Genomic DNA, 13,357 nt, shown 5'->3' with positions numbered 1-13,357 from the left:
TTCTAAAAAAGAAAATGGTCATTCCAAATACTGATTATAATAAATTTATCAAATACAATAAAAAATGAAAAAATATATATAAGCCAAAATTACAGAAATTGTTATTTTGCTAATTGCAGGACACAAAATATTAATTTTTAATTAATTTAATATCCCATTAATTCTTAATCTGTTGCACATTTTCATGCAAGGCATGAAATCCAAAAAATGAAAAGAACAAACATGAATTAGATTTTGAATTCTTAAGCAGATTTTACAGATACAAAATTTATCAAGAAAAAGAGAATTAGTTTTCTTTTTTTTCCAAAAAAATTCCTTCTTAAAACTTTTCTAAATATATATATATCTTATCTTTATTATATATTTTAATGGTCATTTCCATTTATAGTCCACTCTAAATTAAACAAATGAAATTAATACCTTTTGTGATAAATATAAAATTCTATTTGAATTAAATTTTCCTTCATGCTACATTCAGAAACTGACTGTATATAAATTAAAAACTTTTTTTAGTTTAGGGATTGACTTGTAAGAATCAGAAAAATATATTTAACAAAGTACTGCAATGGAAGAACATTTTAAGTTTTACTTCTCAAGCATGTTGAAATTATAAAGTACTTTCAGTTTAATTAAGAGGGAAAAAATATGAGAAATGCAAAAAACAGTAGGAAATATACAACAGTTGACAGACTTGCTATTTTTTAACATTTAAAAACATTAAACATATATGTATATATATATATATTTGTTTACATTTTGACACAACACAACAGACACTTATATATTTATATCTGATCAATTGTACATCAAATACATTCACAATGAATGCATCTTAAAATATTTTTTTTTCTCCCTTTCTTTAGCACGTAGCAGAGAAAATTCTCTTACAACAAGTACAATGAGGAATATTCTTTGGAATCAGAATATCACAAAAATAATGAAAGAAAGATTTACTTTTTGAGATCACAGGTCTTTTCACATATAATTAAAAATCATGATTTAGTAAAATATTCACCGGTGTATTTTTAAAGAAAGAGAAGCAAAGGATGTGTTGATACATATATATTATTTTACATGTTACCAGACAATAAGTGTCAGTTACCAGACATCACTTATATAATGCACATTCTGAAAGACAATGTCACTTTTAATCCCTTATAAAGTTCTATATTTTAATAATATATGTTGAATACTCTTTCTTTATAAAAATGAAAGTTTCCAAACAAACCACACAATCATTGATTCCGACTTTAAAACCATCAAGACATGCTAAATATAATAAGTAGCATATCATATGATTATGATCTGTGGATGTATAAAAAAATTCTTTTAGAATCAATTTATTAAGAATCGAATAATTTTTAAGAAACAATATTACTGAGCACAGTATAATAGATAAAACAATAGACTAAAGTATTTCTTAGCTTTTATAATTTGTTTGGAGATTTTCATTTATATATGATATATATATTTTATATTTTAAACCCATTTGCTTATGTGTAATATCATCTACGCTATTTAAATAGACAAAAAGAGCATTGGATTGTCAAAGCCAAAGAAACTTAATTACAATTATTATCTATGTTTAATAAAGTTAAATTAGACAATTTTTTTCATGCTACATATGTGGCTGATAAAACTCAGCTAAAAAATTTTTCAAAGGAATATTTAGCTATAGCAAATACAGTAAAACAAAATTATGGTTATTCACACTTAAATGTTTAGTCCAGTGACTCAAAGTATGGAATAAAAGCATCAACTTCTTACAAAAAAAGTTGTGAAAAACACAAATATGATAGTCTATAAAGAAAATACTTTCCAAAAATATATATATAAAAAAATAGTAATAATAATAATAATTTAGAAAGTATCAATGGGCCTGCATTAGAGTTCTTAGGTTTACTACGGATAAATGTCAGTTTAGCTCATTTGTGGTATTTTAGATGTTTTGTGTACCAATTTGATATCTGATGTATAACTTTATCTGAAAATTTTTCAAAATGTTTTAAAATGTAAATTTGCATTAAAAAAAGAAAAACTGTAAATGGAGCAAGCTTTAGAAGGTTGAAAATATTTTGAAAATATCATCTGATGTTTTTATTTTGGTAACTTTAAATGAGGGGGGAAAAAATCTTTTTTAATATAAGCTATAATATTTTTATCATTTCTTTTTCTGATGACAAAATAAATTATTCAAGCTATAAGTTATTGATTGCACTTTTTTGAACTTAGAAATTGAAATAACATTTTTAAAAACAGAAATAATTTAAAATAATTAAAAGAAAGAAAGAATTTAAAAAAGGCACAAAAAATTGACATTTCTAGTACAAATCAGAAAAACTTATAAATGAGCAATAAAATTATATGAATTAGTAAACAAGGAAACAAACCTAATAAATGGCACTTGATTCTCTTAATTTTCAAACATTTACATAATTATCTTCAATTAGACCAAAGATATAAAAATTAAAAATAAATAAATTTTATTTGGCACATAATGAAACAGGATGGTTTTGCCAAAATTCATGCATTGATAATCAAACTGCATTTATTTTAAATTCGTTTTTGGCAATTCCGCTATTTTACAAAAAGGCACAATTGAGGAAGGCAGGAATAGGCGAGGAAATTTTCTTCATTTTAAATTTAAAGAACTTATCAGAAAAAAATTAAATCATAAATACTGAACTCTTCCCAATTTACTTTTTAAAACTGGAATTCAATAAAAAAATAATAATAATATAACGTTAATTTTTGTGTACCCTTTTACAGTAATAGATTTAAAATTTTTAAAATAAAATATAAAAGTCGATAAATTTAAAACAACAGGGAAAAAAATTGAAAAATAACACAATTCGACTAGAAAAAAATAAAGAAAAAAAAGTGATACAAGTACATAAACATTAAAGTCAATTTTCAGCAACAACAATACAACAAACCTATTTGTTTAATGATTTAAATGAAATTGAAATAAAGTTACAAAATTGTTTACAAAAGCCCAATTAAAAGCCCTTTGAGATTAATGACTATCATTTACTGTCTCCCCTCCCTCTTTTTTTATGCAAAAATATACTTTTAAAGTAATTAAGAAATCTTATACTCATTATCTTATTTAAAAGAGTCACTGGATACATAAGCATTTTTAAAGATTAAACTAAATGTATTGTTATAATATTAAATATAAAATTATTAAGGAGCTTGTAATGATTAGGCATAACAATAACAGTAATTAAAAAAATCGAAATAAATTTGGCACCAAAAAACTGGTAGGACGGTTCAAGTACACAAACTTGCATTTATAATTACAAGCAAGTTAACAAATATTACATAATGCAATAATAATACTTCACGTATCAATAAAATAACAAAAGATTGCCACATATTAAGAAAGTATTCCAGATTATAGTCAGAGCTGAAAGTAATCTGTAATACAGTAAACAGCAATTTAAAGAGAAAGATCTATGCAGATTAGTAGTAAATGAATATAAAATTTTTTAGTTAACAGAATTAAACAATTTTAAATTGTAGTAGAATAACAAAGCATGATTTAAATCGAATTTTTATTTTAAGCTCAGTGTTGTAATCCCTGGCATACCTTAATATGCTCATTTTTAAAAAAAAATTAAACAAGATACTACTTATAAGCATATATTCATATAAATTATCTTGAATAGCACTGGATATGCATAAAATATGGAGAAATTGTAAATATGATCTTTGCCTTTTTTATTTTTTTTTAATTTCATATTAGTAAATAATCTAATATCTTATATAGTTTTGTACACGAAAGCTTAGTTTTTTAAATTATATATATAATATATATATTTTTAAAAAGTAGAAAATTAAAAACATTTTTTTCCCTAATAATTCTAATAATCATTGGCCTTTTGAAGGGAAAATCTCATTAAAATACAATGTAAAGAGAAAAGATACTTTCAGCACTGGTTATATAGATGAATTGTTATGAGTAGTTGAATTCTTAAAAAGTTTGCATAAATACTTAAAAATTTCCTCTATAACAAAATACACATCATAGACTAAACAAAGGTATTGAGGCGAAAGAAGGCAAGTTTGTTTTTGATCTGAGCACAGCCCCAAACCTGCAATACTTTAAAATCTCTGCAAAGATACAAAATGAGCAAATATTCAAAACTGGATAGGTCACTGCAAGTGACAGCTAAGATTTTTTTTTTTCTTTTTCCAGAATTCTGGATACAGATTAGAAAGATTATTTTAGGTTAGATTTAAATCTTGTTCAACTTTCATAACGTTTCTTTTCATTCTCAGGCTGACGGTGACTTTTCATGTGAGCGCTCCGACTTTTCACTTTACTAAATACTCTGAAAACAGAACAAAATTTAATTTTAATAAGTAAATGCAAAAATGACAGCATTACTAAATTTATTATTTTAATGAAAAAAATATCATATGGAAAATAATATATCATTTAATAAATTAATCAGACCTTGTATGTTAAGTTATAAGCAATTTTTTAGTTATTTCTATATGAATTAGATACTTTAGAGTTAACATGTTAAATGTCATGCCAGGACATAGGTGACTGGCAGAATGCTTTTCGTTTGGATCACATCAGTCATTGACAGAATAATTTTCTTCGAGGCCTCGTCAGATACCAATAACTAACAATATATTTTTTCATTCAAGACGAACTTTTAATAAAATTTAAATAATTAGAGGAAATTATAAAAAATATCTAAACATTATTTGTTACCATCTAAAAAAATTTCAGCAAGTATTACTAAACTGCACTGAAATACTAACTACAGACAATTTGTTTTAGGGAAAAAAGAAAACTTTTTCAGGGAATATAAAGTTCAGATTGTGATAAATTTATGCAAGAAATATACCAAAGGTATTACAAGTAATCCTTTCACATATCTGGAACCATTGATGACATTAGATATAGAATGGAGAGGATGCCCAAGCAGGGTTGGCACTTAACCTGCTAATGCGCATAATAAATCTGCTGTTTAGTGTTTATATTAAATTCGAACTCGTTTGCTTGCATCTGCATCATCAACTCTTTTAAGAATGCTGAATGACCATCTTAGACCTAATACTCGATTTCATTAAAACACATTCCCTGTTTTATAGTTGTAATGACAGATCTTGAAAGTTCTTTAATGAATATAATCCAACACTGAAAACTTTTGATTATGAAGAATATTGGAATAAATCTTTCAAGATTATTTGTAATTTTGGAATCTTTTCTTTCCAATTGAAAAAAATCATCTTCCCGTATATCTCTTATGGGAAGTGAAAAATACATAAGTAAAAATTATATATATATATATATAAGTATTAGAATCAAGTTAATAGGAAAAACAAAAATCAAATAAAAATTAAATCAAAAAAATTATTAAAAAAAGAATCCGGCCTGAAGACTTTTTCAAGGGTCACCCTCAGGCAGGGATTCAAATAAAGGGATTTTTTCTGTGAGGACATACAGACTTTGTCTAATAATGATTCCTCGTGACCCGAAAATCCCCTGAAATTATGCTCAAGAGATATACCATTTTAACAGAAAGGAAATACAAAATAACAAATTAGAAAAAAAGAACCACAACAAAGTAAAAATACAATAAAAACAATAACAAAAAAACAAAAACAGCATTAAAATTAAAATTAAAAACGAAAAAGCCAGAACATACCATCCAACAGTCAAGGAAACTTTAAACAATCGATTGTGATTTCCTGTTTTTAAAAAAGTTAACGGTAAATTATGTAAACAGAGGTAGGCACCCAGCGCCATCTATTGAGTGATCCAATATGCAAGTAAAGTTCTATTTTTATTTAAGCCAAAGGATTAATCCCAAACCATACCTTGTTTAATTAAAAAATTGACATTACAGTAATTTCTAGAAAAATCATTTTTAATTAAATTTTTAAGGAGAATATTTGATGCTTCAATATAAGAATTTTTATTATTGCAAACCCTTTTGATCCTGTTAACTTGTGAGAAAATTAGATTTTTGAAAATTTTAGAGTTTAGATTGGAATGGTAGTTACATAGTTTTGTTATTTTAAAGTTGAAATCATCCCTTTTATCGTATATACCAACTATTGTTTTATCATTAGCAATTTCGATTTTTAAGTCCAGAAAGGTAGCCTCAAGTTGATTTTTATTTGTATCTTTTAGAATTAAATCTTTTGGATAGCAATTAGTAATAATATTAGTATTGTCGAAGTTAATCAAAAGTAGGTCATCAATATATCTCTACCCGTTTATTAAATTATATTTAATTATTTTTTTCTCATAGTAATGCAGGAAAATATTAGCTAAAGCACTTGAGAAAGCTGTCCCCATTGGAATGCCCTTGACTTGTTTATAAAAATTAATACCATTAAACACGTAATTTTCAGTAATATTAAAATTACATAACTCAAGCCAGTTATTTTTAGGAATGATATTTTCATTTAAATATTCATCATATATAAAAGTGCAGACCTTTATTAATTTTTCATGAGGTAGATTAGTGTATCAATTTAATTAAAAATGATTTTCCTAGAAATTACTGTAATGTCAATTTTTTAATTAAACAAGGTATGGTTTGGGATTAATCCTTTGGCTTAAATAAAAATAGAACTTTACTTGCATATTGGATCACTCAATAGATGGCGCTGGGTGCCTACCTCTGTTTACATAATTTACCGTTAACTTTTTTAAAAACAGGAAATCACAATCGATTGTTTAAAGTTTCCTTGACTGTTGGATGGTATGTTCTGGCTTTTTCGTTTTTAATTTTAATTTTAATGCTGTTTTTGTTTTTTTGTTATTGTTTTTATTGTATTTTTACTTTGTTGTGGTTCTTTTTTTCTAATTTGTTATTTTGTATTTCCTTTCTGTTAAAATGGTATATCTCTTGAGCATAATTTCAGGGGATTTTCGGGTCACGAGGAATCATTATTAGACAAAGTCTGTATGTCCTCACAGAAAAAATCCCTTTATTTGAATCCCTGCCTGAGGGTGACCCTTGAAAAAGTCTTCAGGCCGGATTCTTTTTTTAATAATTTTTTTGATTTAATTTTTATTTGATTTTTGTTTTTCCTATTAACTTGATTCTAATACTTTTGTATCAATTCATCTGTGTTTTAGAAGTAGCTGCAATTGCGCTCTCTAAATACTATGAAGTTCCTTTTTGGTTTTAGTTTAAATAGGTAATAAATTTTAGTTGCGATTGCGAAACTGTTTTGTTTCGTTTTCATTTAAGTTTCGTTTTCAAACTTTTTCTTACTTTAGATTGGTTATATATATATATATATATATATATATATATACACAGTAAGAACTAAGAAAGAATGAATGTTTAAGTTAGCATTTACAAATAAGTTTAAAGTTAAAAATGGAAACATGATTTAATTATCTTATAATTTTAATATTATTTTATTATATAAATCATTTTTATACAATTTTATTTAAATATAAAATTTTAAAAAATTAGCAATGCTAACTTTATGTATAACATTAAGACTAACTTTAATGTTATTGGTAAACACTAAATTGAATGTATTTAACATTTATACTGACTTATTATAAAAATAAAATAATAATTGACTGCAAATATAGTATTATTAGTTATTGGTATATTGATTTACAACTTTAATCCACTGTAGTTATATTAATAATTTAAGAACTATTATAATACAAGTTTTTATTACAACTATTATAATACAAGTTTTTATTACAACTATTATAATACAAGTTTTTATTACAACTATTATAATACAAATTAATCAATTATTTTGATTAGCAAAATATGGATATAAATTTGTTGGCATCTAATATTTAATTTGCCAGTAAAAAAGATTGTTTTGTGTGTGTGTGTACATGCGCATGGTGTATGTGTGTTTGCTTTAATATTTTGGGTAACTGAGTGAACAGCCTATAAATGGCTGGGACGTAGAATATCATTTGAAAGAGTCTGCCAATTTCAACCAGAAAATAGAAAGTTATCCTTAGTACTTTCGACTGTCTTTGTTGGGAAATTCAGGTTTTCTAATAATCAATGGGTTAAAGAAGAATATTGAATTTGATTGTGGAAGAAATTGATTAAAATGTCCTCAAAGTGTTACAACAAAAAACTTAAAAGAATCTTACACTGCACAAAGAAGTATATATATATATATAATCCAGAATTGTTGACAGATGCTATCACTAATTGAAAAATAAAAGAACAATGAAAAAACAAAAGCAAAACAGGATCATGAATTAGATTCAGCAAAGCTTCAAGTGCAATTTCATAGAGCAACTACATGATAGGAATTTGAATCTACACAGCACATGCAGTTTAATTAGAATTTTAAGTAAATAAAAATTAAGTGTAATTTCGGCGTTTTGTCGTTATAACTTTAGAAAATATTACAACACAAAATCGATTTTTGCATCAAATTAAAGCTCAAAAAATTATATTTTTAATGATAGCAATGTTTTAATCTATAAATTATGCTTAGATTTTTAACGAATTTTTAAGAAATATTTTAACCATATTTTTCAATAATATATTTCGCTAAAAATAAAAATAAAATTTAATCTGCACAAGCAAGTCAAATAAAAAAAAAAAAAAAAAAAAAATTAGCTTTTATCAACATGTTGCCATCACATTGATAGAAGTTTAAATTAAAAGGTAAATCAACTATTATTGCAAATTTAATAAATAAAATTGTAATTTTCAACAGATTTTTGTATAAAATGGGGGGAAAAAATGAAATAAGATATTTTCTGAAAAGTAAAAGGAGGAAAAGTTTTCTATGAGCTTTGACAATACTTATATTACTAATTCAATAAAACAATTTCATTTAAGTCAAACATGGTTTAACATACTTAGGAAAATCATTCTAATCAGCGACCATCAGGTAATTTGGGGCATACATTTGTTAACAAAATGGTCTAAAGGAACTGAATAATTATATTTAATGTAACTTTAGTCAATAAATGCTCCGATGAATTGGGAATTTTAAATTTTTACATAGGTCCACTGCCCTCTGAATCATATTTAACAAAATATTCTTGGAACACCAATATTTTAAATAAAAATTGTTGAACTCCAATCAACAAAATCATTCATTAAGACTGAATAATTTATTAAATTTGAATATCGCTCTTCTATAAAAACTGGTGATTTTAGACTACTTCACCGACTGCCTCAATGAAGATACGCTAATCTTCTGCCAGGGTCTCTCGACAGTGATTGGCCCGTGATTATAAAAATGTTGATTGTTTTAAAACTGATAAATAAAAAATTCATAAATCGGTCAGATTTATCTCAGAATAGAGGGACGTTTATTTATTTATTTAAAAGTTGAAGCATCAAGAGTATTTCGCATAATAGGATTCTTTGGGACCAAAAGACTGTGTAAAATTTAAAATTCGCAATTTTTTCTTAAGTTTATTTATTGACTGAAATAAAATAAAATATTTTTATTTGCATCATTTAAGTCTTTTGAATGTAAAAATTTAATTTTAGGATGAATCAGAGAAATTTTTGCTGAATAATTCTTTTAGGTATTATATAAATTATTCTGCAGTGCACATATAAATTCACTGTCGAACGACTCCGATTTCAATTTTCATATTTAAAAAAAGACATGGTTAGCTTTAGTATAAAAAGCTTTTATATTGGTTGCAGTTTAACATTTCCACTTTAATTTAAAGTAGAAATTTTATGGATGCTGACAGAACATTAGAGAAAGTGATAAGTAGTATAATGAACAGAACTGTTTAAGGCCTACAAAGAAGCATGACTAAATCATATAAGTACCAAAATATGAAGCTCAAAAATCTTTTGCAGAAAAAGCTACTAAGAGAACAAGTTACATTAACTGAAAATTTTAGCAAACATTAATACTGCGAACCGGCTGGTCGACAAAGGCGAATAGTGGAAAATAAATATAATGACATTTATGTATAAAATGTAAATAAGGACATGCTATAGATGAAATTCGGCAGACGGTGCCAACAAAGAAATATCTTTAAATGATATTAACAACAAAACTATTTTTCCTTATATTTGTTTCAATTAGCCATATTTGTTATTTGCCTTTGCAAAAAATTTCATATTTTTGAAGTGATATTTCGGGAGACAATGTGATCTGGGATCTTTAACATTAAGTCCATGGAGCAGAAAAAGAGTAAGGATCACTCTTAAAGGTAGTTGAAAATTGAGTACTCAATTTGCCTAGGTATTCATACACGATATACAATGTCTTTGCTCTAGATAAAAATTCGTTCATTTTGAAGGGCGCAAATCAAATCTTCACGCTATCACATTGTTACAGCATATATGTTCACTGAATAATTTCTATTATGGCTTTAATATGAGAACAGAATAACACGAGATCATATTTTTATATATTACAAGCTTATTTTTAACTCAGAGGTGTCACTTATATTTGAACTCGTTTCTGAAACAATTGTACTTAAAAAAAAAAACAGTACAGAAGTACTCATTTTTAATAGTGTGTAAAATAATAGCGTGCTCTTGATTCCATTCTTCCTAATTCGGCCAATCGTCCGAAGCCATTTCGCAAATTGGCCGGCCAAAGCCCGAAATCAAGAAAAGATCGGACATTGGCCGGTAAATTTACAGCAACGTTGGCTAGTTCGCGAATTGACTGATTTTGGGCTTTGGCCATAATATATACATAAAATATATTCAATTAAAGAAAATATGTATATATTTGATTTCTATCTTTTTATTGCATGCATTATTAAGAAGAACATTCACTTACTTGCCACATATTTTACAGGGGAACTCTTCAAGAGAGTCTATAGTGAAGTCATAAGTAGAGCTGACAGCAGAGCCATTGTAAGTAGAAGTGGAAACAGTAGAGTTTCCATGATTTGAAGTTTTCCTGTCAGATTTAGAAGTTGTGACTGAGCCATTTACTTGCTTTTCAGATGCATTCTGAAACAGATATAAATATTTTATGAATAATATAAGTATTGTTGAATGTGATCAAACTGGAATCATACTTAATAATTTAAGAAATTGCTGATAAATGAATTATGAAATTTTTTTTAAATAAATTAAATGGTTCACTCAATAAAGACTCGCTACGGCACAAATAAATAATACATTTTTTAATAATATATTGGAGTATATCCAATTTCTTTTCATATGAAATACAGATCTAGATTTATGTTTATCTATTAAATTATCTGAAATCATGTGGTTGGACAAAGAGCTTCTAAATTTTGTCTAGATATACTTTGAAATTACAAAATGAGTACATAAAATCATTTCTTATGAAACATCAATTAATTGTAAATAAAGCAAAATTCTGGTATTTTTCCATGATATCTCACAAGTACATTATTTCTATGTCATCATAAAAAAAATTAAAATATGCAAACTAATTGCGGCGATTTCATATTCTCCTTTATTTTTTAAACAAATTTTTAAGAATATCTTTGTTATGATTTTTGGTAACATTTTTAATTGTAAAAATAAAATTCAAAAAACTTTTATTATTTATTAAATATTTCCTTCCATTGTTGAAAACAAATGAAATATTAGGAATGAAACAAAACAGCAAATTCTATTACCACAATCTTATGATACAAGAAACATCTATCAAGATATTTTTAAATTACTTAAAGTTCATTAGGTACCAACAACTTTACAAACATTGTTTTCTCAGGCTGAAAATCTTAATACAATTGATAAACACACAAAAAAAGTTCACCTGTGTGAGTGTGCGTGTACGTGGGGGATAGCACTTATTAAAATTTCTATTTCTAATCTCCAATTATTAAGGTTGAGTTTATTTGTAGTATTTTAAATACATTACAAACTAAAATTATAAGTAAACTAAACTAAATTATTACTTTGACATAGTTACAATAAAAAGTTAAAGTAGGAAATAATATAAACACTATCAATTTGACTAAGGTTTAATTCGTTTTTCTTCTTGATCAATTATTATTTAATGTACAAAATTATTTTGCAGTTCTTTTACACCCACATTAATTTTGTGTGTATCTTTGTCAACAAAATACTTCTAAAAAATACAATTATAAACTACCCTTACATGCACAACTGTAATGCTTATTTCAGTCTTAATTTCTATTAAAAATACCTTCCAACCTAACAAGCTTCTGGAATACATAAACAGACAGTAGAGAGAACAAAACATTTCAAGAGCAGAAAAAAAAAAAAGCTTATTTTGCTGAAGATTCAATAAAAATAAACTATGGATAGAAGATGAAAAAAATAGCATTCCTTGCAAAGAAGTTGACTATAAAAAGTGACTATGTCAAATAATATGTACTTCATTCTTTCGACCAGTTGTGGTAGATGGTGAAACACTTCTTTTGTTATTTTTCTCTTCTTTCTCTTGAGCTTCCTCCTTGGATCTTAGATTATAAATAAGACTCTCTTGCTCCTTCCTACGCCTGATGAGTCTGATACGCTTGTATTCATCTGGGCACACTTTCTTCCACAAGTAATAGAACTGAATGCACTGCTTTACTGTTTTAGTAGGGATCTATAAAAAAGTATCATATATTCAATTTATAGGACAAAATGGAAAAATATATTTCTTTTTAATGCGCTTTTGCTTCTAAACTAAAAGGACAATCTTTTTTTTTTCTTTTGAAAAAATGCAGAATCAGAGAAAAATAGCTCTTCCACATCACCGAATACAAAATCAACAAATAAACATTTGAAATACTTTATTGACTTTGTTTTAGAAATATTCCACAAAAACCTGACTGAAAAAAATACTGGTTTTGTTCCCACCACAAATTTAATTCATTATATTGCAATGAAGTAAAAGAACGTAAACTTACTTCTTTGGCAATGCTGAAGAAGTCTTTATCACATTTCAACAGACCTTGATGATAAGCTTCTATCTCGTCAGGACTCCATTTATCATTTTCTGAAAGATTATATTAAGAGATTAAAACAACATTTGAAATTTTCCAAAGTTCACATTATTTATATGGCAATTAATGTAGGAAAAACAGTATTAATAAACGAAACATAACATATGGTTAATTTCCAACAATAAAAGAAATGAGTAATGAAAAAAAGTATCTATAAAATATTGATACATTTGGATATTAAAAAAAATTAATGATAAAACAAATGATATTTACCTGAATACTGAAATGTTAACAATGGGTGGTGAGGTGGAAGTTTGGGTTTTGAGTCTATTAGGCTTAAGATTGCATCCTGAATGGTGATAAAAACTTGATTAGTATTAAAGATTAGCTATAGTAATAAATAATTCTCCATCTAATATCTCCATATAATTCTCCATCAAAGTAATAAAAAAATAAACAAAATATAAGCTAGATTTTTACCAAAACTTTCTAAAATAAATTATAAAAAAATAT

The 13,357-nt window shown here is 25.9% G+C and overlaps 1 protein-coding gene across 1 annotated transcript in view; it reads right to left on the bottom strand.

Moving 5' to 3' along the window:
* Positions 1–3,831: 3,831 nt before the first annotated feature.
* LOC129985291 (uncharacterized) overlaps positions 3,832–13,357 on the bottom strand; it is a 50,345-nt gene continuing 40,819 nt past the window's right edge. The window contains exons 14-18 of the mRNA XM_056095267.1: positions 13,118–13,193; positions 12,809–12,897; positions 12,289–12,504; positions 10,747–10,922; positions 3,832–4,337 (exon numbers count right to left, since the gene is read on the bottom strand). Of these exons, the coding sequence (XP_055951242.1) occupies positions 4,253–4,337; positions 10,747–10,922; positions 12,289–12,504; positions 12,809–12,897; positions 13,118–13,193 (642 nt within the window). The 3' untranslated portion in view covers positions 3,832–4,252. The remainder of the gene's footprint in view (positions 4,338–10,746; positions 10,923–12,288; positions 12,505–12,808; positions 12,898–13,117; positions 13,194–13,357) is intronic.

This window comes from Argiope bruennichi, chromosome 9 (assembly GCF_947563725.1).
Source record: "Argiope bruennichi chromosome 9, qqArgBrue1.1, whole genome shotgun sequence".
In the NCBI taxonomy this organism is placed as follows: Eukaryota; Metazoa; Arthropoda; class Arachnida; order Araneae; family Araneidae; genus Argiope; species Argiope bruennichi.
This window is presented reverse-complemented; position numbering and strand designations above follow the sequence as displayed.